Source organism: Balaenoptera musculus, chromosome 2, assembly GCF_009873245.2.
Source record: "Balaenoptera musculus isolate JJ_BM4_2016_0621 chromosome 2, mBalMus1.pri.v3, whole genome shotgun sequence".
Classification (NCBI taxonomy): Eukaryota; Metazoa; Chordata; class Mammalia; order Artiodactyla; family Balaenopteridae; genus Balaenoptera; species Balaenoptera musculus.
The window spans coordinates 100,038,767-100,064,886 of NC_045786.1; the positions used below are offsets into that span (position 1 = coordinate 100,038,767).

The following is a 26,120-nucleotide window of genomic DNA, read 5'->3' on the forward strand; positions in this document are numbered from 1 at the left end:
ATAATGGAACTCGGATTCCTCTACAGTTTATTGTTACAGCAGAAGTTGTGGGAGACAGGAGGGTGCCCCCCACACATAACGCACCGTGGTCAGAGCCCCAAGGCAGCCCTTCCCACCGCAATGCCAAGCCCCAAGCAGCCCTGCCCAGCTTGGCTCCCTCCCCCCTCCCACTCTAGACACACACTGTCTAGACAGCTACCAAAGTTAGAGCAGCCAATGGCCCCAGCCCCCTTCCTATTGCCCAGCTCCAATCCTTCTGTCACACTTGTTCACTGCCCACCACTTCCATTCCAGCTTCCATTTCCACACTGAATGTTTCTGTCACATCCTGAGGACCACTAACCTACCAGCAGTTCTCCCGACACACATTCATTTAGGCCCATACCCTTCAGCAGTCTGAAGGGTTCATGAGAAGCCATATCAGCTTTGGTGAGTGTGGTGCCCCAGCCCCGAGCCCCCGACTCTTGCAATATGGCATAAGGAGGCAGAATCCGGAGGAGGCGCCACGGACAACTACAACAACCTCTTATCCCTTAGCTACAGACACCCAGAGTGGGGAGGGGGGGATATGTGCCTTCTCTGCCTTAACTCCATGATGAAGGAGGGGGGTCATTTAGGGGTCTGGGTCCCTAAGAGATATTAGGACATCTCTCCCAGGAGCTGAGGGGAATCACAGGTTAGAGGTCAAGGTTAGGGTAGCAATCAAAGATCAAGTTCCTCTCCGCACACGATCTGCCCCGCTTCCCTTGCTCACTCTGGCCCAGTGCCCTACGCACCTCCCAGGTTAGTGCTGGGGGAGATGAGGGCTGGGTCCCACACCAGGGCAACAGGGGTCATTCAACAGGAGACCTCCATGGTGTGCCCTGGGGGCCCTGAAGGGAGATGCCCAGACTCGCTGCTCTGGGACACGGTGCGAGAGCGGGATCGGTTGCCATCCAGGGATGCGGCACTGGTCAGGGAGGCTGTGCGAGACCGGGACAGGCGAGTCATGCAGGACGAGGCCACTGTGGAGACAGAAGGAGAAGCAGGCAGTCAGAGAGGAGAGGGGAAGAGAGGCTGGGATGCTTGGCTGGAGACGAGAGTTACAGATGGGGCCGGGGGGGTCAATGAGCTTGATTTGGCAGATGGTGGTAAATCCAGGAATTAGCCTGAAAGGGTTGCTCCCTTCAGTGCCCCTCCCTCCTCCTGTGCCAACACCCCCTGTCCTCATGACAGCCTCTGACCCACATACTCACTATAGCCCATGCCTTGCAGGAAGTACTTGAAGGCCTCGGTCAGCTTGCCTGGCTGTAAACATAAAACGAGGAGAGGGAGACAGGGAGGGGAGGTTAGAAGCTGAGCTAGAGCTCACGGCCGTGGCACGTTAGAGATGGGGTGTGTGGCGAAGGGTATAGTTCAGGGCCACTAATATCCCACCCCACAGATGGCAGGGGTACTCACCTGAGTCAGCTGGGGCTGACCTCCGGAGTCAGCCATCTGTTCAGGAGAGAGCCATCCAGAAAAAGTGATACACACATAAATAAAAAGCCATGCCGAGAGGTAGAAGAGGGTCTCTCTTCCCCAGGTTCCCCGCTCCAAGCCTTTAGGGTGTTTTTTATTTTTTTTTTCACTCCACCCACCCACTTGCTCCCATGGAGGACCCTGGGAGCCTAGCAGCTGAATCTAGAGAGGAGCTATGGCTCTGGACAGGGGGCCAGGAGTCAGGCTGGGCGCGGGGTACGGTTACTGACCTTGAGGAAAGAAGTCTGGGTGGGGTCCAGTTTCGAGTTACATTCCACCTGGAGTAAGGAAGAGGCTGAATGAATGAGGTCACACTCCCTGTGGCCCCTCCCAACCAAGGGACCCAGGGACCCAGACCCAGTTTCTTTCTTATCAGCCCCCTACCCATTTCCTTCTTACCAGGAATCAAATTCTTACGCCCCAAAGTTGCTCTCCCTGTCCCAAACAGAGCTTGCCTCTTGGCAAGACAGCCCTCTGACTGCCACCCTCCCTCACCCACACCAAGATTCCCTACTGACCACTGCATCTTCATGGGGTGCTTGGTCTCCTACCACCAGCATCACAGGGCACCTAGAGGCATAGTGTCGGGGAGTAGGCAGTGAGCCCCTGGCACTCCTTTCCCCGTCTTTTCCCAGAAGAGCAGCTGGAAGATGTTGGCTCCAAAGAGGAAACATCCTTCTGAACCTTGCTGACCCCACTAACAGGGTTCAAAGTGGTAAGACCTAGAGGGTCGTGATTTGCTAAACAGGATGGGGTGGGGGGGGCAGGTGACAAGAAAATTCCCTGGCAGAAGACTCTCCTTCTAAAGGATGGAGGCACCTAGGGAAGATCCCGGGAGAGAGGCAACGCTTTATCCCTTAAAGTCTTACTTGAGGGTGATATCGCTTCCACGCTCAAAGTTCAGGTCTCGGCGACTGAAGAGGGTGCAAAAGAAGAGTAGGAATTTTAGGCAAGTAGTGCTATCCATCCAGACATAAGCCAGCTCCCCCGTGAGGAAGTTATCTTCCTCCCCAAGATTAGAGTCAAATATTGGTGATCACAGGTGGGAACTGAAGGAGAAGGTGGCAGACAGGCCTGAAACATGAGCCCTGTGGTCATTTGTGCCCAAGGTCCCTGGTCAGAGGGCAGTGAAGGGGATGAAGGGCACAAGGATACAAGATCATCTAACTTCTGGGAATCCAAAAATCTAAGGAAGTAACAGGAGAGAGGGGGCCGGCTCCTCATAATTCTCCCCCTTGGGTCTGTCCTGCAGCTGCCCCAGCTGCCCCCAGCTGACCACCAAATCCTGCCCGCCTTGCATGGCCTACTTCCCAGTCTCCCCTCCCCTTCTCTGTGCCTCCCATGACCCCTGTTACTGCTTCTACATTTCTCTTACATGCCCACTCACTTGTTGTAGCTGTTCCAGTACAGTTCAATGTTCTCCAGGTTGGGGGCATGTGTAATGATATTTCTATACTTTTGTATCAACTCAGAATTTCCAGACAGCTCTTCCTGAAGGAAAGAAGAGGGAGAATAATTAGGGCTGGGAAGGGAAGTCAACAGTTACTGGATGCGAAGAGGCAAGCCCTCGTCCCTCCCCAGATCCTATTCCAAGTAAGGAAGTCACCCCAAGCATTCCAGTCCCTGCTGGTCCCCTCTACTTCTTCCAACTTCCACAACCACTTACCTGGCTGAAAAGATGTCCAAGGATCATCTCCGGAATGGAAGAGGTGAGGCCTGTTAGCTACGTGGAAAGGGCAGGTAAGAAAGCTCAGGACATTAGGTGGAGAAGAGACCTAGGCAAAGTGACATGGCTTCTTTCCTGCTCCATCCTCCCTCCTTGAAGCTCACAGGCCAATCAGTTATGTTGTTAGAGCCTGAATGGACCCATACGGGGGAAGCCCGCCCTAGATCTCAGCGCACAGGCCCCTCCAAACCTTGTGGGCTGCCCAGTCCATCCAGCCCTTGGCATTGGGATCGATGTTGATGAGGACAAGACCCTCGACAGTATCCGGGTGGGTAAGCTGAGGGGCAGTAGAAGGAACGGAAATCAGAGGCATACATGGCCTTACCCCCTCCCCAGTGAGCTCCATCCACCCCAGGCTCCACAGGGCCTGTCTCCCCACCCTCTTACCCACGTCCTCCCCCTAAGCACACACTAATAAACAATACTCTGCCTGAGCCTTGGACCTGCCTTTCCCTCGTCTGGGGTTTTTTATTTCTTACGGCATATCGCGACAGGACGTAGGCCCCAGCTCCAACACCGACTCCAATTATCGTGGAGAAACTGTGAAAGGGAAATGTAGGTCTAATGGGTCCTGGTGTCCAAAACTTTGACTCTCCAAACTCCTCACCCTCCTTCCCAAGGCCACGGGCACAAAGGACAGAAAGGGACCTTCCTTTGGGGGATGCTGAAAAAGAAGGTGCCAAGGAGCTAAAAATGGACACTGGTGGTCAGCGTCAGTCCCTGAAGTCCTCCCCCAGCTCCCCCTGGGAGAGTGAGTGTCTTGAAAAGAAACACCTGTTCGCCAACCAACCAGACACTGTTTCCTATGTAGCTGTTTGTCCATTCTCAACTTTCAGGAGCTAGTTCAACTTGTTCTGTTTTAGTTCCTGGTTCCTCTAGAGGAACTGGGAAGAAGGGAACTTGAAGCAGGATGTTAAAAAAAAAAAGATACAACTTTAGTGAACAACAGGAAGAATGGGGAGAAAGAGAGCCAAAGGGTGAACCAGAGCTGCCCAGGGCCCTGGTGCCCAGGAAAAGCCAAGCCAAGGACAGAGCATCAAGGAGGCCTTGCCCGGCTTTCTTTTCCTTCTCCCACTCCCCTCACACACACGGTGCCCAGGGCACCAGGTGTGTGTCTGGAGGAGGCAGAGGGGGTGGGAGGGAAAGACAGGTCTGTCTGGTTCCTCGGGGACTGTGTCACCCCCTCCTCTTTCTTCTCTAGCTTCCAGATCAGAGAAGCCCCTCCTCAGCCTGAGGCAGGGCCAGGCACACAGTTTCCTTTTCTTCTCCTCTATCCCTTAGGGCTACTCTGCTGACTCAAGCCAGTTTTCCACACCCACCCGCTTCCTCTCGGCAATCAGATTGGAGCATGGAGAAGGGAGGATACTTCTAGTCCAGACAGAACTCGCCCAGAAGCCGTGGACACAGGCGTTCTAAGGGCCACCTTGTGCTGGAAAGAGAACTCTGGCTTGTAGGGGTCCCCAGGCCTCTCACTTTAAGTACTGCAGGATGCAAGGGATCATGTCCGCAAGCTGGTCCAGAGATGGGTACTGATATCTGGGGAAGAAAGGAATGTTGAGGAAAACAGCAACCTGCCCTTATGGCCCCCACCTCAAGTGTCCTACTCTTCCTCTCCCAGAATCACCACTCGCCCTCCCTTCCTTCTTCCCCGGTCCAATCTTCTCCATACCTGCCACGTGCCTCACAGTCTGATGAGGAGGGAAGGAGCTAATTCTCACCCCAAAGGGAACACGGGAGCCCCCTCTTCCATTCCAGGGGCATCCACATGAACCCGCACGAAGTTCTGAATGATTTCCTGCATATCCGCAAATTGAAACAGCGGCTTGAAGCAGGATTTATCTAAAGAGAATCCCCATCACCCCAATAGTAGAATTAGACAGGGAAAATGTCCCCAAGTCACAACCCACCCTCTTTCTTTCATGCCACAGTCAGGCTAGGAGAGAACTTTTCCTTGACATGCCACATGACTCCCTTCCCATACTGACCCCTCCCCTCACACTGACCGGGGTTTTACCCTTCCCCGCAGCCTCTTCCCAGAAAGAAACGGGAGGGGAAGTGAAGGTCCTTACAGTTGAGTCCCACATCGTGGTAGGTGAGTATCGCTGGGCGTTTGGGTTTGGGGGTGCCATAGACAGTAAAAGTGACGGAGCCATAAGGTGTCTCCACAGAGTGAGTCTGCAGGAAAACAGGTCACCATCAGGTAGGAGTTAGGCTAAGAGGAAAAGAGGCAGGAGAGGAATCTCCACAAAAGTCAAGGAGTTGAAGGGAGAGGGGCAAAGAGAGGAGACGGGAACCAAAAAATAGAAACGGGATCGGCAAGAATTCAGTTTATGTAAAAATGACACTGCAAGATGATTTTGAGGGTGGAAAAGAATAATAATGAAAGATCGCAGAGCATCAGGGAACTCTGAGAAGGGAGGAGAAGGAACGAAAGAGGAGAGATGGGGACAGGAAAGGACTGGAATAGAAGGAGAGGAAGCAGAGAGGAGAGAGAGCCAGGTAGCAGCCCTTTCCTTCCTGGGGAGAGGACAGCCCCTCCTCCCACCTGCGGCTGCCCCAAGCTGTTACCTGTCCCTGGTCCAGGAGGATTCGGGCAGCTAACTCAGCCTCCTGGAGAAAGACACACACGGACAGATACACACGGAAACACACAGCCACGCAGAGTCAGATGGAGAGACAGATACAGATAAAGAAAGGTAGGTAAAGAGACCAACAGAGACCAAAGACAGAAAGAGATTGACAAAAAGAGACACGGAGAGGATGAAGGTTAGCGTAGTTACAGGACAGAAGCCTGGACTCTCAGTTGTGGTGTATGGGGAGAGAAACGCGGGTAGACATGGAGAAAGCAGGGGTGTGGTTAGACGGAGATCATGAATTTGGGAAGGTAAGGAGTGAGGGGGTTGCCTGAAGGTCTGGAATTCGGGCCTGGGAGTCAGAGGGTCTCTGATAACCTTGGCCACCTCAGGTGTCTGCCCTGGCAACAGCGGCTTCTCCTCCGTGATCTGCACCTCCTGCAGCTCCGCCATGGTGGCCTGGCAGGGTGAGGAAACACGGAGACTGGGGAGGCTGGTTCCATACCCCCGCACCCCCTCGAACAGCTGGCTTCCTCCCTCAGCCCTGGACAATAGGGCGCAGAGGGCCCCAGGAGCTGAGGACTACTCCGGGACACAGAGAGGGCCTTTCCTGCCCCCAGCTCCAGATCCAGGCAGCAGGGGAGGAGGGCTTGTGGAGGAGGGCTCAGGACACCACTTCCTTTTAGCCTGGCCATCCCCAGCACCCCTCAACACCCACACCTCCGGACCCCTCTCCCCTGTCCTGGATGGAAATACCAGGGTGGGGCAGCAGTGCAGCTCGGGTGTCCCAGGCTATATTTATGGGCCACCCCACACTCCTAGTTAGGTAGGGGGTGAAACTCGTGGCTCAGTGACTGGGTACTCTAAAGATACTAAGGATGGGTAATGAGAGTTCACCGTGGACTGTGACCTTCAACTAAAGCCCCAAGGTCAGCAGCCAAAGGGAAAGGGGCTAAAAATGACCTGAGTAACATGACCAAGAGGGGGAGGGGGGAAACAAGAAAAGAAGCACAAGGGACATCTGTGTCCAACTGACTCAGTGCCTCCCTTCCTCTCAAGACTCTTCCTCCTGACTGTGAATAAATTAGCATATATTCAATCTTTGAAACGGGGGCGAGGAGCAGAGCACCTGTGCAGACCAGCACAGTAAAGGGCCCCCAGCCCGGGGGTGGGGTCACTTACTGGGCTCCTATTGGCTGGATGCAGTGGGGTTAAGGGTCAGGGTTCTCACTCCTCCTGGCTCTGGGGTCTGAGAAAACAAGGCAATGAGGTGAATGACATGGGAGACAGACCCTGGGTCTTTTAGGGACAGAAAGCCTAAGCCAAGACCTGGACTACCTGGGTCACCAACCCTTGCCAGGTCACTAACTCTCCCCAATTTGTACCCCCGAGTCCAGTGAACAAGTCTTCCCTAGGCCTCAACTAGAATCAGTACAGGCTGGAGGGGTCTGCGGGGCAAACACAGAGAGCAGGTAATCAGTCCAGCGGGGGGGGGGGGGGGGGGGCGGGGGGGGGGGCGGGGGGGGGGGGGGGGGGGCGGGGGGGGGCGGGGGGGGGCGGGGGCTGGGAGAGGAGAGAAGGAAGTGCTGATGTGGAGGAGAGAGCGTGGCTTGTGTCAGAACCTCTGGATTCTAGTCCGGGGTTCTGCTGCCACCAGTGCGACCTTGGCTCAGCCTGTCACTACTCTTGCCCTCAATTTCTCATTTGCAAACTACAAGTGGGGACTAGGGGATCCCCAAGATTTTTGACAGCTCTCGAGTGAGACGGGGTAGCAGAGCACGACTGTTTCTCTCCACTATTAAAAAAAAAATTTTTTTTAAGCCTCGTGCCATCTCTTCTCTCCTCCACCCAGTCTCGGTGTGGGTCCCGCGAGTGGAGAAGGGGGGGCGGGGTGGAGCGGGGAGTGAGGGGCGGGGTCCCACAATCTCCTTCCCAGCCTGCCCCGACGACCTGCAAAGGCCGAGCGCCGGCTGGGAAAGGGATGAGTAGGACAGAAGGGACTGACTGGGCCCAGCCCCCGGGACCTGTCCCTACGAGTCCCTTCGCTGCGCGTCCGCGTGGGGACTGACACGCTCGCGCGGCTGGCGCGGAGCGCCTGGACCCCGGGCACAACCTCGCGCACGCCCCAAACACGCCCTGCAGCCGGCGGAGCCTCGACCTTTGTGCGCGGCGGGCCCAGCGGCCCCTCCCGGCGGGCCCCTTCCCGCGAGCCGTCAACTCCGAGGGATCGGGATCAAACCGGCCCCGCCCCCACCCCGGCCCCGCCGGCGCCAGCCAGACCCCGCGGGCCCCTCGCCCGCCCTTCCCCCTACCTGCTGCCGCCGCGGCCACTTCCACCTTCACTTGCCTTTGACTCCCCGGCCCGCCCCGGCTCAGGCTCCCCCACAGACCCGCCCCCGCCCGCCCCCGCCCGCCCCACGGGCCGCCGGATCCCCGCAGATCCGCCCCAGACCCCCTGTAAACACGCCCCCCTTCCCCCGCCCCAGGCTGCCTGCCGCTCTGGGAGGGGCTGTGCTGGGGGCCCGAAGGGAGCTCTAAGGAAAACAAACTGCTGGGTGCTTCCAGGCTCCGGCCCCGGCTACCCGCAACGGGGCGGCTGTGGGGTACGCGGGGATCCCTTAGTCCCGTGGGGGATCCCCACGCCCGCCCGCAGCACTGCCGCCACCCGTGACCTGGCTCTGCCTGTCGCACTCAGGCTCCTTACTTCACCCCCAGACTCCGAGGTGGGGACGGATAAAAGGGAGGCGAATCCAGGGCGCTGGCATCCCACGAATTTGACTCCACCCGCCCGGAAACAGAGTACTAGGTTAAGGGAGGATCGCTGCTGAGGAGGCGGGGGTCTCGCCCGCTGGGAGGGGAAGGTGTGCCTGCGCGGACTGGGCGGTGGGGGCTGGAGGTGGGAGCGTCGAGGGCGCAGGAGTTCCAGCTCCGGGGCTCCCAGGGTCCTTGGTACCTCCTCTCTCTCCGCAGTGTCCCGACGCCTGCTCTCCGGCCGCTCCCTGAGGAGTTGGAAAACAAGGCGGGGAGGGGGGACGGGGATTGCGGGGGCCGCTATAAATAGAGGGAGATCGCGGGAGGGGGGGGAGAGGATAGCCAACGGGGACTCCCGGGTCAAGGCCCCAAGGGGGGGCGGAGGAGGGGCCAGGGACCCCCAGGGGTTCTGACTCTTGGGTAAACAGGCGCAGGGGTGGAGTTAACTCTGTGGAGGTGGAGTGGGGGCTTGGGGAGGACGCAGTGTCCTGGGCTGGGACCCAAGAGACCCTGTGGCTTCAGTGCTAACCCCTTCTAGTCTGGCCCAGAGAAGGACGGTGAGGCCAGCTCGGCCCGGCAAAATCGCATTGCCCAGACGCTGGTTTCTCAGGCACTGCTGCGTCTCTCAGGGCCTGGCTGGGTTTGATGTCCTGGACCCACTCACGCGCCCTGCCCTCCCCCCACTTACATGCACCCTCCCTGTGCCCCTAAGAGGAATGCCACCCAGAAGGGGATGTTATGTGGCTAAAGGGATTCAAAGTTGTCTTAGACAAAAGGACACCAAACTGAATTTCTCCCCACCTGCACCCCTTCCAGGCCCCCTCCCCCGCTGAGGTCCCACCCTATCTCCTTCAGCCTGGCTCCTGAGTTGCCATTTCGGGGGCTGGGCACCAGGCCAGTTGGGAACAATGGCCAATGGAACTGGAGCTGCCAACTGCAACACCAGCTCAGACTGCCCCCCCAAGACCCCCAAAGTGCCTGCCCCCTCCTGCCTGGGAACTGCCCACCACCACCACCCTCACCACTCACAACCCAATCCCATCCAAGGAACATCAATGCCCCTTTCATCCCCACTTGGCAGGGTCTATTGGAAAGGAGGGCCCAAGAGGGAGGAGGTGACCCACAGTAGAACCGGTCAGGATCAAAGCCCAGCTTTCAGCAGCCCCACATCTAAAGTATCTCCCTAGATCCCCCAATTTGGAGCACCCAAGTTTTCCTCCATTCCCTTCCCCCACTCCCTTCATAACTATTTACCCAGAAACTGGCACAGCAGGTGGGCACCCTGGCTCCTCTCCTAGTCCCCTCTCCCCTCTGATGTCATTTTAACACTCTCCCGGACAAGGGAAAGCCTGCTGGAATTGGGACTGTAGATAAAGATGCATAAGACAGAAGAGAGATTTCCCCAGCCTGACTGCAACTGGGGGAGAAAGAGAGCCTAGGGTGAGAGCTTCTGCCGGCAGCCTCCTCTGATGTGTCTAAAGTAGTCTTACTTGGAGTGGGGGAGGGAAGGACCTGGAGGTTCCAGCATCTAAATTCGTCTCTGGGTCAGGATGACTCAGGGGGAACCTGATAAGGGGCCGACGCAGGGGCGTAGGGCAGACAGGAGTTGGGAAATTTCCACTGGGATCTGTTTGCTTCCTAGGCTTGGGGTCTCAGCCTGCCCCAGGCAGTAATGAGGCTGCTTCTGATCTAAGATGGGGTTCCTCCTTGTCAGGGCAGGTCTCAGCCTGGCCCAGTGTCAGTGGCCCACAAGAATACTTTCTGTCTCTAATTTCCTTCTCTTGGGCCAGAAGCAGCTTCAAACTATACTTCCAGTAAGAGCCACAGTTTTTTTTTTTTGTTTTGTTTTTAATTTATATTATTTTGGCTGTGTTGGGTCTTCGTTTCTGTGCGAGGGCTTTCTCCAGTTGCGGCAGTTGCGGCGAGCGGGGGCTACTCTTCATCGCGGTGCGCGGGCCTCTCCCCGTCGCGGCCTCCTCCCGTTGCGGAGCACAGGCTCCAGACGCGCAGGCTCAGTAGTTGTGGCTCAACGGGCTTATCGCTCCGCAGCATGTGGGATCTTCCCAGACCAGGGCTCGAACCCGTGTTCCCTGCATTGGCAGGCAGATTCTAACCACTGCGGCCACCAGGGAAGCCCCTAAGCCACAGTTTTAAGTACCTGCTCCATACAAGCCACTGTATAGATGGAATTCAAAGAAGTGTGATGTCTAGTCATACCCTTTCTAGAGCGTAGGATCCAGTAGTTGAGTGAAGGTATAAAGATAGAAAAAATTAAGAAGTGATGTATATATAAATTAATTGTTTAGACAATAAGTCCTATAGCAATAGTTTCCCACCCTTTTCAAATGGGAGATCAGAGATTTCCATTTCCAAATGATGGTTTTAGAATCCCCTGATGGGGACAAACCGTGAATTCAGCAATACTTTCAAATAAATTTGTTCAGTCTTCTGATAATCGCAACATCTATGCATCTATGCACCTACATGTGCAAAGCTTATTATTTACTCAACGACCAGTCTTCTGTGTACATACAGATTGCAGAGGTCCTTGCAATAACTCAGAACCCTTGCCCCAGGAGGCCTGCAGCCCACAGGCTAGGAACCATTATCTTAGTATAATTCAGAGGAGGAAAAGGGTTGGTTTTCTTTTAAAGCAACTAGTGCTCAAGCTGTTTCATTTTGGGCTTTTTTTATGAATTTATTTTTTACTTATTTATTTTTGGCTGCGTTGGGTCTTTGTTGCTGCGCACGGGCTTTCTCTAGTTGTGGCGAGTGGGGGCTACTCTTTCTTGCGGTGCACGGGCTTATCATTGTGGTGGCTTCTCTTGTTGCAGAGCACGGGCTCTAGGCGTGCGGGCTTCAGTAGTTGTAGCTCGCGAACTCAATAGTTGTGGCTCACGGGCACCAGAGCACAGGCTCAGTAGTTGTGGCGCGAGGGCTTAGCTGTTCTGCGGCATGTGGGATTTTCCCAGACCAGGGCTCGAACCTGTGTTCCCTGCAATGGCAAGCAGATTCTTAACCGCTGTGCCACCAGGGAAGTCCCAGGAAAAAGGGTTTTGTTTCCTAAGGTAAACCCTATGAAGAGTCAAACATGGAGTACTTGAGTGGTAAGGAGGGGCATTCTATCCAGGCAGAGAGAGATCATGAAGGAAAGTTTTGGGAACAGAAATACACAAGTTACTTTGATGAATTTGAATAGTACTACTATGTGCAAGGTAATTCCCATATATTATCCCCTAATACTATGTAAGGTAGGTACTATTGTCCTCACTATACAGATGAAGAAATTAAAGCTCAGAGATGTTCAGTGACTTGCCCAAGGCCACTCAGCTAGTAGATGACTTATCTAAGACTGACATCCCCAGATTCATTCCACTCCAAGGTTATTCTCTCTCCACTAGGCTTCAGGTAGCTTCTGAAGCATATAATGATTAGGCCATTATGGCCCCAGATGAAGAGTAATGTTGATGAAAGGTAGGTGATGTTTGGTAAGGTAGATTGGAGCCAAGTGTGAAGGTCCTTGAATGACAGGCAAAAAGGTTTGGCATTTCAGAAAGGTTTGAAGATCCATAGAGTGTTCTTGAGTAGCAGCAATGGATAAATAATTGTTCTGTGAAAATTAATCTGATGGGGGGTTTAAAAGAGATGGATTATGGGGTGGATAGGGGTGAAGCATTTGACTTAGGAAAGAGGTCGTTTAGAAGTCAGGATAATCAACTGGATATGAGATGACAGGGACTTGAATAAAGTGTGGGAGTAATAGCAATGGAAAGAAAGGAGTGGATTTGTAAGACAAGGGAAATTATAGGAATTGGTGACTGATTAGATGGGAAGGAGAGGAAAGTCACCAACCTAGTTGCTCTCTTTTAGGGGCCCTGAAGTTCATTCATCTGTATGGTTTCTAGCCAGAGAAAAGGCCACAGAGAAACCCCTTCTGAAAGAAGAAACAACACATTTAGAAAAAACTGAATAAAATTATAGCTTTACTTTAAAAAAAAAGGGGCGGGGGCGTGGAATTCACTGGCGGTCCAGTGGTTACTCAGTGCCTTCACTGCCGGGGCCAGGTTCAATCCCTGGTCCGGGAACTAAGTTCCCACAAGCCACACGGCGCAGCCCCAAACAACAAACAAACAAACAAACAAACAAACAAAGAAAATCCTTGACCTGCACAGAAAATTATCTAGAGTCTGAGGCTCAACCTCACCCTGACCCACCCAGATGTGCGACCCTCCAAGGCCCATGCTCTTTCCACATGGGGCCCAACTTTGGAAGCCATTTAAAGCTCCTATTACACCTGGTCTGCCAAAGCCAGTGGGATTTTCCATGTTGGTTATGAACCTGGGCCTGGAGACTAGAAAAAAGGACAATGTTGGACTGATGTCAACCTGTTTCCATTAACTCCTTCCCTGAGCTCTCCTCACCTTTTTTTTTTTTTAATTTTATTTATTTATTTATTTATTTGTGGCTGTGTTAAGTCTTCGTTTCTGTGCGAGGGCTTTCTCTAGTTGCGGCAAGTGGGGGCCACTCTTCATCACGGTGCGCGGGCCTCTCACTATCGCGGCCCCTCTTGTTGCGGAGCACAGGCTCCAGACGCACAGGCTCAGTAATTGTGGCTCACGGGCCTAGTTGCTCCGCGGCATGTGGGATCCTCCCAGACCAGGGCTCGAACCCGTGTCCCCTGCATTGGCAGGCAGATTCTCAACCACTGCCGCCACCAGGGAAGCCCTCTCCTCAGCTTTTGTTGAGGGACAGAGCATAAGGCAATTTGATAAAGACCCAGAAGACTGGGTCAAGCAGGGCTGAAACCATGAGGGAAGCTTGATCACCTGCAGAGATCAGGAGGTTGGCAACATGCTCAAAGCAGCATGCAAGGTAGGGACCTAAGGACCCCACCCCCAAAGATTAAGGCTGTAACAAGGGCTGAAAATGATGTCACATAAACACTGCTGAGGTCATAGAAGCTTCCCTCTTCTCCCCAGTCTTCCCACTGCCACACAGTCTCACCAGCCAGCTGGCTCCCACAGATCTGCGCACACTTACTTACAAAGGCTGGGAAGGGTCAGACACCATCTGGGTACTCTCAGGTACACAGAAGTGATGGGGCAGTGGGTGGTGGTGGTGATTATTCAGTATGTAGGATCCACACTAGTATCCCTCGTACTGGGAACAGTAGGTCAGATGGGAATCAGAGGGAAGGGGGGAGAGAGGGAGAGGGAAAAGGGGGTTTGTTCCTGTTGCTGATTCTGATTTTACTTTAACCTTCATCATTATTACTCCTCAGTCCTCCCTTCCCCTCCTCCCTCACCCGCAAGTCTCCCCCCATACTGTCCTCCCCCATCTCCAGTTGACCATGGCATCAGAAGCAGAAAGAACATTCCAGCGGTTTGCTGTCTTTGGAGAATCGTCAAGCAGTGGCACTGAAATGAACAACAAGAACTTCTCCAAGCTGTGCAAAGACTGTGGCATAATGGATGACAAGACGGTCACCTCCACTGACGTGGACATCGTGTTCAGCAAAGTCAAGTAAGAGACCAGAGACGGGAGCAGGGGGTGGTGAGTAGAACTAACAAGGTGGTGGGATGTGGGAGGGTTTCTGTGGTGGAACATTTGTAATGTGTCTCCTGAGCACCTACTGGGTGCCTGGCACTGTGCTAGTCCCTGTCGTCAAGGCGCTCAGTGTGTAGAGGCCCTGTCTGAGTAAGGGGAGGGTTAGACCTTGGAAGGTGATGAGTTCATGTTCCTGAGTTCCTGGATTTCTGTCTGACTGATCAGGGCCAAGAATGCCCGAACCATCACTTTCCAACAGTTCCAGGAAGCAATGAAAGAACTGGGCCAGAAGCAGTTCAAGGGGAAAAGCCCAGATGAAGCCCTGGAGAACATTTATAGACTCATGGAAGGCAAAGACCCAGCTACCACCGGTGTTACTGTGAGTGAGTCTTCATTCCTGACCCCTGACCCTACTTCCCTGAGTCCCTGCTGCTCCTGTGTCCCTTCCTCCATGCCGATGTCCCTAACCCCTGCCAATAGCAGCACTGCAGGGAGACAGGGCGGAGGCCTCTGGGCACTGTTGGTATTGAAACAGACTTTAGAGATCATCCAGTCATTTCAGAGGTGAGGAAACTGTGAGAGGAAATGACTTACCCAAGGTCCACAGCTATGTTAATAGTAAAACTTAGACTCATTCCCAAGCATCCAGGATCTGGGCCAGGCAACTAGGGCCTGCTGGCTTTTGGGGGACACTGAGTGCGGACGACTTGGTACCTGAGCCTCTCTCCTCTTCCCGCTCTTATGTAAGGTGAAATATCTGACTTCCTCCCTCTCACCCGCCCTCTGTTCCCTACTTGTCCCCTCTCTACTAAAAGCTCTTCCTATTCTAGGTTTCAAATAGGGCCTTCCCAACAGGACAGACTTTGTGTTTTAGGTCTGGGGTTGAAGTCCTCTGGCTGCAGCCTAGTCAAAATAGCTCCTCTGGAAGCAGAAAAATACACACACACACACACACACACACCCACTCATTCCCATACACCAGATTTCTTCCTCACAAGTGGATGGTTCTTATTATAGTTCCTGCCTACAGCTGCACCTGGGCCCTAAGCAAGCAGCACCATGCCAAGGGTTGAACAAGAGCTCTGAGAACTAGTCGAACTACTAGAAGACCATCTCTAGAGAAGGGGCGTGATGGTGGAGGGGAAGGGAGAGGGCTCAGACACCTCATCCTCTGGCTTGCAGAAAGCAATGACGGTGGGAGGGGTGAGCCGGCTGACGGACACCAGCAAGTACACGGGCACCCACAAGGAGCGCTTTGACCAGAGTGGCAAGGGTAAAGGCATCGCGGGACGGGAGGACATGACTGACAACTCAGGCTACGTGAGTGGCTACAAGGGTGCTGGCACCTATGATAAGAAGGGCAGCAACTAGGGAGTAGCCTCACCTTAGCCTGCCGGCCCTCGACCCTGCATCTTTAACACTGGGGAGCTTGGGGGCCAATAAACAACTGTGTGTGCAGCAGCTCATGGGCTCTGTCTTCCACCAGGGTGAGGGAAGAGGGGCCCCTTGGTGCGGAGACGGAGATAGGAGCCGAGAAACCCAAGGATGGGGGTTCTCAGCACCACACCCTTTACTCTACTTGGCCTCCCCGCCATTAGGTAGCAACGCCTTCAACAGCTGCTTCTAAGAACACGGCTGAGGAATATATTTGGAGATAAGAGAGAAGCTAGATGTGGAGGCAAAAGTATTTGCTACTTGTGTTCACATAATACTGATATCCATCCCCTTCGACCAGCCAAAGGGGAGTAGAAATTCCTGATTTGAGCTAGTAGGACCCAGATATTAGCAACTAGACCCTTCCCGGTCCCTCCACCTTCCTCATCTGTTGCAATCCATGTTTTGTTGAGGAGAAATAGAAACCAGAGAGGGTGGGCCAAAGATCTACTTAGCCTAACTGCTGTTATGAGTTTATTCTAGAGCTGACGGGGAGGGAGAATCCATTTTCAACACCCAGCCTGGAACTGAGTTTTACCCCACCCCACCTCCATCATGGTAGACATGGAATGGAAGATCCTACTGACTGCCAAGGGTAGCCCAGTAAGATGGCCAGAGGTGGGTGGCCTCCAGGACTCTGAGAGTAGGAGTTCTGGTGCACCGAGGAAAAAGGAATGAAATCAGAACTAATTCAGATGTGTTTTTTTATCTTTTTATTTTGCAGTGATTCACAGGCAGATGCAAAAAGTACAGAGAGGTCCCATGTACCGTTCACCCAGTTTCATCCAATGGTTATATCTTACATAATTCAGATATGGTTTTAAAACCTTCTGTGACTACAGCTGAGCCCACTTCACCCCTGCCTTGTCAGAGGCAGATTCTGGAGTTTGGGGGATGTTAGGAGGAGGTTGGGAAGTAAAAGGATGCAGGAATCTGGGGGGAATAGGTCAGAGAAGATAACTTGGAACTCCAGTGAGCCAAGCTGAGACGGATGGAAGGAAAAGAGGTCAGAGAAGAATAAAGGGTGACTAAAGAGGTTGGGTGTGTAGGGGAGAGACTGCACTGGGCTCCATGGTGGAAGGAGGATGGAAAAGACAGGTTACATGAAGAGGAAATCAGTGATTCCGTAGAGAGGAGCAGACTGAGAGCTTGGGAGAGGGGGCGTGGCCTGGAGAAATGAAGCTACTATGAGTCTAAGACTCTCAGGGAGGTCCCTATAGCTAGAGATACCTACCATGTGGGTGAGTGAGTAGAGGGAATCATAAGGGAAATGGGGAAGACTGAGAAGGGAAGGGTGGCAGGGATGGGGATTTGAGACTCGGAACTGGTACCATGGTGTGAGCTGAGGCTCTGGGCCTCCAGCCACGATACAGGATCTGGCCCAGTAGATGAACAGTCACTGCCAACTGGACACAGTCAGCTTCTTGGGTGGGTGAAACTGTCTGTGGGAGAGGGAGGATGTGGCAGGAGTGATGGGGGGAGATAAACAAGTTAGAAAGAGCCTAGAAGACAGTACAACTTTGCATGGTGACCAAAGCTCTGGACATATTTCCTATCTCCCTGGTCTCTTTGGAGGGGATCCTGCCTACCTTTGAAGCCAGGAAGGAAGCCTTGTACCAGGGATCAGAGCTTCAGGAGTGGGGACAGGCTGGTCCGTAGCAGCAGTAGGGGGGCTGGTTCAGACTTAACACCTCCCATCCCTAGTAGAGGCCAATGATATCTATCGGTTCAGCATCATACTTTTGGGAGCAGAGCAGATAGAGCCTTTGGTTGGTTAGGGTGCTGGTGTAGTGGCAGCTGGTGGGTGGCTGCTTGGAGCTCAGGGAGCAGACTGTGAGGGGGAAGGAGTCCTGGGTGACTGTACAATATTCATTGTAATTCTCACAGAAGCTCTCGCTGTACTTGCAGAACTTCTTGATGGCTGTCCACGGGGCATGTAAGACATAATGGATCTTTGGGCAATACCAGCTTTGTTGTCTGCCCCGTACATAGGACATCAGACCATTACAGTAGCCCCGGAAACCCTTTGCGTAGTTAACCTTGGGATAGTCGATATGTAAGATACGGAAGTTCTTGATGGCAAGCTGTAGCTGGATGTTTTCGACCAAAGCTGGCCCTAGAACAAGCTGGAGGAACAGGAGCTGGACCACAGGTGGTGCCATTCTTCCTGCTGGCAGAGTTAAGGTGGTTGGAAGCAGAGGTGGGTCTCGAGTGGCTGTCCGCCCCTTCCCAGAGCTTCCAGTGTGCCCCCAGCCTTCCCCATGTGCCTTCCCCTATGCCCTCAAAGCCGGACTGTACTTCAGAGATCATCCGGCCCAAGTCCTCATGCCTCAGAGAGAGGAGACGTTTGCCCAAGGTCACCCATCTGGTCAGCCACCTCTAGCTTGGTCTACCTTAGGGTCTCAGCCTCACCCAGTCCGGGAGCTGTAACACTTACGAAATACGAGGTCCAACTGGTCCTTGGGTGAGAGATGCTTCCCCTCTATCCCTGGCCCAGTTAATCCTTCTGGTAAAAATGCGGAGGGTCCAGAAGGGACAGGCTCAGCTACACTTCTCTGACTGAAGTGGAAGGACAGGAGCTGGAGGGCAGCAGGGCAGGGGTGGGATTCTTCCTTCCTGAGGCCAAGGACAGCCCAAAGGTAAGAAGAGGCTAGAAAGGTTTCTGGATGAAGACCAGTCTGGGAGGAAGGAGTGTCCCCTGGGTTTGAGGAGCCCCTGTGCTGAGGGGGGTGGATGAGGGGGAGGAAAGAGACATTGCTTTCTGGTCTCCTCCTCTCTGGTGTCATCAGAACACTTAGTTCCAGCCTCCTTGCGAGAAGTCCCGAAGTTCTTGGGTTTCCTTTGATGTCTTCTCTGGTTCATAGGCCATGCTCCTGTGGAAAGGTGACAAGGAAAGCACCGTCATGTTCTTGAGGAACAAGGTGCTGCTTATTCCTGACCCTCAGAGAACAGAGGGTCTTCCGCTCTCTCATCCCACTCACTGGATCCCCGGAGGCCACGTACGCAAGGGCCTCCCGCCTGAGTGCTGGCCTGAGAATCAAAGACCTCGGTGTGGACCCCCCCACCATCCCCACCATCAACTTCACTCCAATCGTGATCACACGGACACTCTCACCTGTAACCTCAGGCCCTCTCAGAGTCACAGCACTCCTGGAAATCTATGCATGCTGACCCCGAAGCCTCAAATTTGTCAGGTGGGATTAGACAGCATAGCCTGGACTTGAGGGGGTGTGGACCGCCTGTGCCCAGCAGATCAGATTCTTGCTGTAGTTTGTCATGTTGGAAAAAAGGGCCAGTCTCCTAACTCTTTTTCATCAACACCTGCCACAGGCCTCTCAGCCCTGCCTCCACACACCTGTTGTCCAGGTTGTGGGCTTAGGACAGCTTACCATTGTCTCCCTGGAGAGCGGGAGAAGGGAGTCAGAACAGAGAAGCCTGAGTGTCCCGAGGCCAGTGTGTAGTTCAGGAAGGGTGGGGGGCGCATGAGAGAGACGCATGGGTGTTCCTCGTTCACAGCCCCCTTGAACTTGCTCTTTCTGGCAGCACAAAGCAGAGTCCAGAACTGAACCCATCCTTCGCCAACTCGCTTTCCCTCCTGCCTAGTCCCTTTCCTCAGTTACTTATGCAAGAAGTCTGAGAGTGGTCCTCGACCCCGCCCTCTCCTTAATCCCACCTGTTAGGAGGCGGTACAGCATGGGGGTTAAGAGCAAAGCTTTTGAGTAAAACAGACCAGGAAATGCATCCTGGCTCTACTGCTTCCAGGCTGTACACCATCAGTCTAAGTTCACTAAACCGGTGTAAGCTTCAGTTTCTTCATCAGTTAATGAGGATAACATTCTGTACCTCGTGGCAGTCTTAGGATTCGTTAAGATGTATATCAAGAGCTCTTAGCCCAGGGCCTGGCACATGGTGAGTACTCAATCCGAGCATGAGTCCATCAGTCACGCAGCTCCGACAATCTTTTTTTTTTATTAATTCTTTTTTTTATAAAATTAATTTATTTATTTTTGGCTGCATTGGGTCTTCGTTGCTGCGCACGGACTTTCTCTAGTTGTGGCGAGCAGGGGCTACTCTTCATTGCAGTGCACGGGCTTCTCATTGCGGTGGCTTCACTTGTCACAGAGCACGGGCTCTAGGCACGCAGGCTTCAGTAGTTGTGGCACACGGCTCAGTAGTTGTGGCTCGCGGGCTCTAGAGCACAGGCTCATTAGTTGTGGCGCACAGGCTTAGTTGCTCCGTGGCATGTGGGATCTTCCTGGACCAGGGCCTGAACCCGTGTCCCCTTCATTGGCAGGTGGATTCTTAACCACTGTGCCACCAGGGAAGCCCTAATTAATTCTTTAAAATTATTTATTTATTTATTTGTTTGTTTGGCTGCACCAGGTCTTAGTTGCGGCGTATGCGATCTTCGTTGTGGCATGCGGCTCTTAGTTGTGGCTTGCGGGATCTAGTTCCCTGACCAGGGATTGAACCTAGGCCCGCTGCATTGGGAGCGTGGAGTCTTAACCACTGGACCACCAGCGAAGTCGCAGCCCTGACAATCTTAACTAAAACTTTTCCCAAACTAGTCTCTTCCATTCCTATTTCTTCCCCTGCTCAGGCTTTCCCCTCTCCAGGACGCCACACGCTCTCCAACTCCAGGAGGACTCTACACCGCATAAGACAGAAGACCTCCATGACCTGGCCGCCACCATGTCTCCAACTGCATCTCCATCTCTGCCTGCTTCCCCCATTGGTGCCCACCCCACCTCTCGCTCACGTTATCTCCTCTACCCAGCATGCTCCTCTCTCCTCCCGCTCTCACCCCCGTCAGTTCCGCTGAGCCAGCTCATGTGAAGATCAGCCCGGATGTCCTGTTTAAGAAGCGTCTGCTTGGAGCACCTCCCCAGCGAAGTGTGCACAGCCAAGTGAGTGAGGATAAAGCCCACACAGGCAGGTGGCTCATCTGTATCCTTCAGGCTGGTGTATCAGCCAACACCCAGTGGGAATCCACGCAGGGTGGGGCCAGAGCCTGGCTGACTCAGGTCTTTGTTTTGAGGAAACTAGCACTTTGTGGCCCCAGCCTCAGCGTGTGCCACCTCTTCCTTATTTGCTCAAGGCTGCAGCTTCCCTTGGAAGAGAAAGGGGCTTTTCATGCCTCTTGGTCTTCTTCTTTCTTCATTCCTACCCACCCACCACCGCTCACCTCTGCACACAGTGTTACAGAGATGGAACAGCACATAGTAGAGGAAAGAGTTTAGGCCTTGATCTCAGATAACCTACTGAGCTTCTGTTTCCTCTTCTATAAAATGAAAGTCTTCCTTACCTCATGAGGCTGCAAGAATAAAATGAGATGGTCAATATGGAGGTGACTTTTAGCCATTAAACAATATATAAATGGATAACTGGATACGGTCTCCTAGGTCTTATACCAACTCACTTTTTTCCCCAACTCACTTAACATCTGCAAAGCCTTCTGCCTTTTTTTTTTTTTTTAATGTATTTATTTTATTTATTTATTTTTGGCTGCGTTGGGTCTTTGTTGCTGTGCGCGGGCTTTCTCTGGTTGTGGCGAGCGGGGAATATCCTTCCTTGCGGTGTGCAGGCTTCTCGTTGCGGTGGCTTCTCTTATTGCAGAGCACGGGCTCTAGGCGCATGGGCTTCAGTAGTTGTGGCACGTGGGCTCAGTAGTTGTGGCTCGTGGGCTCTAGAGTGCAGGCTCAGTAGTTGTGGTTCATGGGCTTAGTTGCTCCGCGGCATGTGGGATCTTCCCGGACCAGGGCTCAAACCAGTGTCCCCTGCGTTGGCAGGTGGATTCTTAACCACTGTGCCACCAGGGAAGCCCTGCAAAGTCTTATATTCCCCAAATGAGCCAAGTGACCTCCCCACATCTCCACTCTGCCAATCTAGAGCCCTATTTAACACCTGACTTAAATTCATCTTCACCAAGATTTCTATTAGTCATGCCCCACGTTGATTACTTTTAAATACTTTAAATTGTTGAATACTAAGAAAATAGAAAGGTAAATAAGACAGTTCCAGTCCAGATTAAATTTACAATTCAGTAGGAACAACACACGTATGAACATATGTTAAAAAGTCATGAAAAAAAAAAAAAAAAAAAAAGTCATGAACACGGGACCAGGAAAAGTGCTGAGTGTGCGATGGGCCTTCACATTCCAACCTACAGTCCTACTGGTCTGGTCTTTAAAATCCTATCCCAGAGGAGCTGATCCATAGGATTGCTTCATCCATTCTGACAAAGCCTGAGATTTGTGGAATTGTTACCCCATTACACTGGACTTTATATATGCAAGAATCATCCTAGAGATGAAGAAACTAAGTTTTAGAGAGGGATAGTAGCTTGCTTGAGGTCATATGTCTAATTCAGTAGTTCTCAATGGGGAGTAATTGGATCACATCTGGAGACTTTTTTTGGTTGTCACAACTGGAAGGTGCTACTGGCATCTAGTGGGTAGAGGCCAGAGATGCTACTAAACATCCTACATTGCACAAGACAGCTCCCACAGCAAAGAAGTATCTAGACAAAAATGTAGATTGTGCTGAGGTTGAGAAATTCTGGTCTAATGAGAGAATCAGATTTCCTAACAAAAGCAGACTTATTTATACTTTATATATTGAAAAGGATTGGTAAATATCCAAGACTTAGAAATATTTTTGTTAGACTTTGCTTGTGATGGTGCTGGTTCTTCTACCAGCAAAAGGATTATTGATAGTTCATCATTGAAACAACTTTTCGTTATTTTTCCCGTAAAAGTGACTTTCTGCATAGAGCCATCTACACATTCTTTCCCTCCTCCCCTCCCCAATGGTAGGATTTCTAGAACCACTGGCTAGAGTGACAAGTGCAGGGATGATTCCCTATGATTGAGGGGGAGCCCCAAGATTTTGCCCCCAGTGAGCTCACTACAATCTCAGTGGCATCACTTTTGCCCTGTCCAACTCATATTGTTCAAATAGCAAACCGTGTCCTGGGTTGTCCTTGAACCCAAAGGATTGCTTCAGCCATTTCAACCTTCTTGTCATAGGTTCACCTCCACCCCAGGGTGAAAGTTCAGGAACTGCCTTGTCAGTCCCTCAGCTGGGACTGGGATGATTCAGGTGATACCACCTGGGACTGGGATCATTCAAGGGCTGAATGAATGCCTTCTAATGTAGAATTTGAATCATTTAGGGTCCCTTATTTGCAAGGCACTATGCTACATCCTGTGGGAGGTACAGAAGTAGTATAACAGATGGTCCTTGTCTTCTGGGAATTGACAGTCTAAACTGGAGGAAAGCAATAAATATATATGAAGAAATAACCAATGACTCAAGGCAGAAAATTATACATCTTGAAGATAGTAAATGTTGTAGGAATTTAGAGGTGAGAGAGATGCCTCTGAATTAGGAGGGTCAGAGAAAGTTTTCTGGGGAGAGAGGGAGTCACCTGGGACCTCGGGGTGCGTCTCAAGGAACAGTTGAGTTAAGTGGAGATAAAGAGAATTATGAAAGGTATGTTTGAGGAAAGAGAGAAAACCAGCCTGGCTGGGTTGAGGCAATCAGTGGGAGAAAAGTCAGAGATAAAGTTAGAAAGACGGGTTTGCCAGATTACGGCAGACCTTGAATATCAGGCTAAGGAATTTATATTTTATTCTATAGATAAATGAGGAACTGGCAATGGCTTATGAGACAGAGTGACCTGGTGAGGCCTCTCAACCCCAGACCAGGTCCTCCACTCCTACATCCTGGCTTGTCTAAAGGCATAGGTCTGGGAGCCAAAGATTCCAACCTTCTGTCCCTGCTGCCTCCTCCAGATCCACAGCTGTTCCAGGAAAGGTCATGAGAATTCAAAGACCTAAAGTGAATCCCACATCTGACCCCGACTTGCTGTTTTTTTCACTTTCCCCGTCTACAAAAATGAGTCCACTACCTTTATTTATCCTGGGATAACAGAACTTGGATCTGCTCCTGCTTGGAGGGAAACTCTCACGGGCTTTCCATCGGTATCCAGAGGCTGTGTGGAACTCCGGAAGAGAGAGAGGCTGGCCTCTGAAGGGTGGGCACCAATCCAGGCTTGGCTCTCCTCTCTCCCAGCCCCCCTTACCCCCTCCCAGTGCAGGCTAGAGGAAGTAGCAGCTGTGGTCCTGTGGGGAAGACAGGCAGAGGTGCACCTGGCACTATTGGCATTTTCACAACACCCACCCGAACAACTTTAAACACACACACACACACACACACACACACACACACAGAGCAGCAGCCTGGGGAGAGGTTAGGCCAAGAGCAGTGACTATGCTGCTAGAAGGAGAAGGAGGCGGGGGAGCTACCTCACATCCCTGGATAGAGGCTGCCACGTGAGGGGCCTTCTTCCCTCCCATCTTCTCTCCCACCATTTTGTCTTCTGCTCTCCCTTCTTTAATTTTTCTCTTCTCTCTTCTGCCAGACTCCCTGCCCAGTCCTTGGCCTGATGCCTGACTCCTTTTGTTCTCCCTAACCCTGTTCCCCTTCCTCCATCCTTTCCTCTCGCCCTATGAATGTAGTGAAGGAAACATGGCAAAATTATCCTACCGAGTGCAAAGTGAAACGGATCTTGGAAGCTGGATAGTTTCGGCGAAAAAAGTAAACAAAATCACCTGCCTTATCCAAATAATGGAGGTGAAATAAGGGTTTCAGCTTGAACTGTGCAAATAGTAGGTTCGACTTTTCAGTTTTCACACGCAAACCTAACCCTTTACTCCCTCTTCCCTTTGAACTGGGACAGCACGGCTGTGTTTACTTTCACAGAGCGCTAAGGAAGCCTTCTGGAGAACCCCACGTGATGAAGTTAAAGGGCAAACTGGGATAATTATAATGACAGGAAAATACAAGAGCAGAGAGCAGTGCAAGCCATGGTTTGGAAACATCTCACCCTAGAATAATGAGAAGTGAGGAGGAGTCCGGGCAGGCGAGGAATCCAAATGAGCTCCTGGCCTCCCACCCCCTCCTCTGACCCCAGCCTCCGGTCCAGGGCTGGCCTGATCCACATTCTGTCCACAGTCTGCTTTAAACCATGGATTTTATCTCCAAACATTTGCATTTCTACAGCAGCAGAAGCATAATTCTCTACCCAGAAGTTCCAACTACAAAGATTCAGGCACCTGAACAAAGCAGTGAATGCTGCTGCCCAGCCAAGGCCTAACAGAGGGGGAACCGGAGGAGCAGGAGGCCTGGGGGAACTGGCTCCCGCTTCTCTGCTGCCACCTAGTGGTGTTTCTCCCTCCAGCACCATTTTTTATTCCAAAGATACTTCATCCTGACCCACAGCTATGCTCTCTATCTGCTAAAATGATGTCCCCTGACCTCAAAACAAACACCCATCTTCCTGACTCAAAATCCTAACTTCTGGACCAGAACACAAACTGTATGACCCATATGGTTTGCGTGGGCCTCTCTGCAGTCACATCCACACAACAGCTAGGGGATTTTTAAACAGATAGGGCTTTTACTCCTCTGCTACTTTTTTTTTTTTTCTTTTGGCCATGCCGCACAGCTTGTGGGATCTTGCAGGATCCCAGTTCCCCAATCAGGGATTGAACCCGGGCCATGGCAGTGAAAGCCTGGAATCCTAACCACTAGACCACCAGGGAACTCCCTTTATTCCTCTGCTTAGAACCCTCCTAGGGCTCCCCACTGTGTGCACAGCAAAACTCCTAATGGTCTCTGAGGCGTCCCGTGATCTGGCCTCTGGTCCCTCTCTGACCCCATCACTCATCCGCTCCAGCCACACTGGACTCCTCACTGTTCCTCCAACTCCCCAGGCATCCATCTGCTTTAGGGCCTTTACAGTGCTGTCCTCTATGCTTGGAGCATTCTTCCCCAGACAAGCATAAGTTCACTCTCACCTTGAAATCTTTGTCCCAGAGTCACCTACTTCAATGACCCTATTTAAAAATCACTGCCTGAACACTCTTTGACATAAATCGCAGCAAGATCTTTTTTACCCAACTCCTAGAGTAATGAAAATAAAAACAAAAATAAACAAATGGGACCTAATGAAGCTTAAAAGCTTTTGCACAGCAAAGGAAACCATAAACAAGACGAAAAAATCCTCAGAATGGGAGAAAATATTTGCAAATGAAGCAACTGACCAGGGACTAATCTCCAAAATATACAAACAGCTCATGCAGCTCAATATCAAAAAAACAAACAACCCAATCAAAAACTGGGAGGAAGACCTAAATAGACATTTCTCCAAAGAAGACATGCAGATGGCCAACAAACACATGAAAATATGCTCAACATCACTAATTATTAGAGAAATGCAAATCAGAACTACAATGAGGTATCACCTCACACTGGTCAGAATGGCCATCATCAAAAAATCACAAACAGTAAATGCTGGAGAAGGTGTGGAGAAAAGGGAATCCTCTTACACTGTTGGTGGGACTGTAGATTGATATAGCCACTGTGGAGAACAGTATGGAGGTTCCTTAAAAAACTAAAACTAGAATTACCATATGATCCAACAATCCAACTCCTGGGCATATACCTGGAGAAGACCATAATTCAAAAAGACACACGCACCCTAATGTTCATTGCAGCACTATTTACAATAGCCAGGACATGGA

At 52.0% G+C, this 26,120-nt stretch overlaps 3 protein-coding genes across 12 annotated transcripts; 1 reads left to right on the forward strand and 2 right to left on the reverse strand.

Annotated features, from left to right (window-relative positions):
- NDRG2 (NDRG family member 2) lies at positions 1–8,856 on the reverse strand. Of its 7 annotated transcripts, none has more exons than XM_036842472.1 (17): positions 8,753–8,856; positions 6,982–7,048; positions 6,178–6,258; positions 5,795–5,836; positions 5,296–5,401; positions 4,945–5,065; positions 4,700–4,762; positions 3,706–3,766; positions 3,417–3,503; positions 3,167–3,223; positions 2,888–2,991; positions 2,370–2,414; positions 2,019–2,070; positions 1,731–1,778; positions 1,441–1,476; positions 1,236–1,287; positions 1–1,004 (listed from the first exon to the last, which is right to left on the reverse strand). In XM_036842472.1, exons 3-17 carry the CDS (start codon positions 6,250–6,252, stop codon positions 838–840), a joined length of 1,116 nt encoding a protein of 371 aa, XP_036698367.1. In that variant the 5' UTR covers positions 6,253–6,258; positions 6,982–7,048; positions 8,753–8,856; the 3' UTR covers positions 1–837. The 7 variants fall into 7 exon arrangements, with proteins under 7 accessions (XP_036698367.1, XP_036698369.1, XP_036698368.1 ...); XM_036842474.1 differs by lacking the exon at positions 8,753–8,856 and adding an exon at positions 8,504–8,702; XM_036842473.1 differs by lacking the exon at positions 8,753–8,856 and adding an exon at positions 8,112–8,181.
- Positions 5,844–25,520, forward strand: TPPP2 (tubulin polymerization promoting protein family member 2). 4 transcript variants are annotated; one of them, XR_005018679.1, is made up of 6 exons: positions 5,844–5,922; positions 13,832–14,073; positions 14,323–14,476; positions 15,280–15,417; positions 20,132–20,438; positions 23,957–25,520. XR_005018679.1 is itself a non-coding variant. In XM_036842479.1 (5 exons), exons 2-5 carry the CDS (start codon positions 13,901–13,903, stop codon positions 20,351–20,353), a joined length of 687 nt encoding a protein of 228 aa, XP_036698374.1. In that variant the 5' UTR covers positions 5,844–5,922; positions 13,832–13,900; the 3' UTR covers positions 20,354–20,954. The 4 variants fall into 4 exon arrangements, 2 of the variants coding, with proteins under 2 accessions (XP_036698374.1, XP_036698375.1); XR_005018680.1 differs by having other exon boundaries at positions 24,054–25,520; XM_036842479.1 differs by lacking the exon at positions 23,957–25,520 and having other exon boundaries at positions 20,132–20,954.
- RNASE13 (ribonuclease A family member 13 (inactive)) lies at positions 16,297–17,865 on the reverse strand. The gene has a single exon (XM_036842481.1). It carries the CDS (start codon positions 17,691–17,693, stop codon positions 17,232–17,234), a length of 462 nt encoding a protein of 153 aa, XP_036698376.1. The 5' UTR covers positions 17,694–17,865; the 3' UTR covers positions 16,297–17,231.
- Positions 25,521–26,120: the final 600 nt, after the last annotated feature.

Coding starts and splice junctions, on each gene's coding strand:
- RNASE13 (XM_036842481.1), bottom strand. CDS start 17,693: ATGGCACCACCTGTGGTCCAGCTCCTGTTCCTCCAGCTTGTTCTAGGG.
- TPPP2 (XM_036842479.1), top strand. CDS start 13,901: ATGGCATCAGAAGCAGAAAGAACATTCCAGCGGTTTGCTGTCTTTGGA. Junction 14,074..14,322: donor ATCGTGTTCAGCAAAGTCAA/GTAAGAGACCAG, acceptor CTGACTGATCAG/GGCCAAGAATGCCCGAACCA. Junction 14,477..15,279: donor CAGCTACCACCGGTGTTACT/GTGAGTGAGTCT, acceptor TCTGGCTTGCAG/AAAGCAATGACGGTGGGAGG.
- NDRG2 (XM_036842472.1), bottom strand. CDS start 6,252: ATGGCGGAGCTGCAGGAGGTGCAGATCACGGAGGAGAAGCCGCTGTTG. Junction 3,767..4,699: donor TGCATCCTGCAGTACTTAAA/GTGAGAGGCCTG, acceptor TCCCTTTCACAG/TTTCTCCACGATAATTGGAG. Junction 2,992..3,166: donor TTGGACATCTTTTCAGCCAG/GTAAGTGGTTGT, acceptor TCTTTCCTTCAG/GAAGAGCTGTCTGGAAATTC.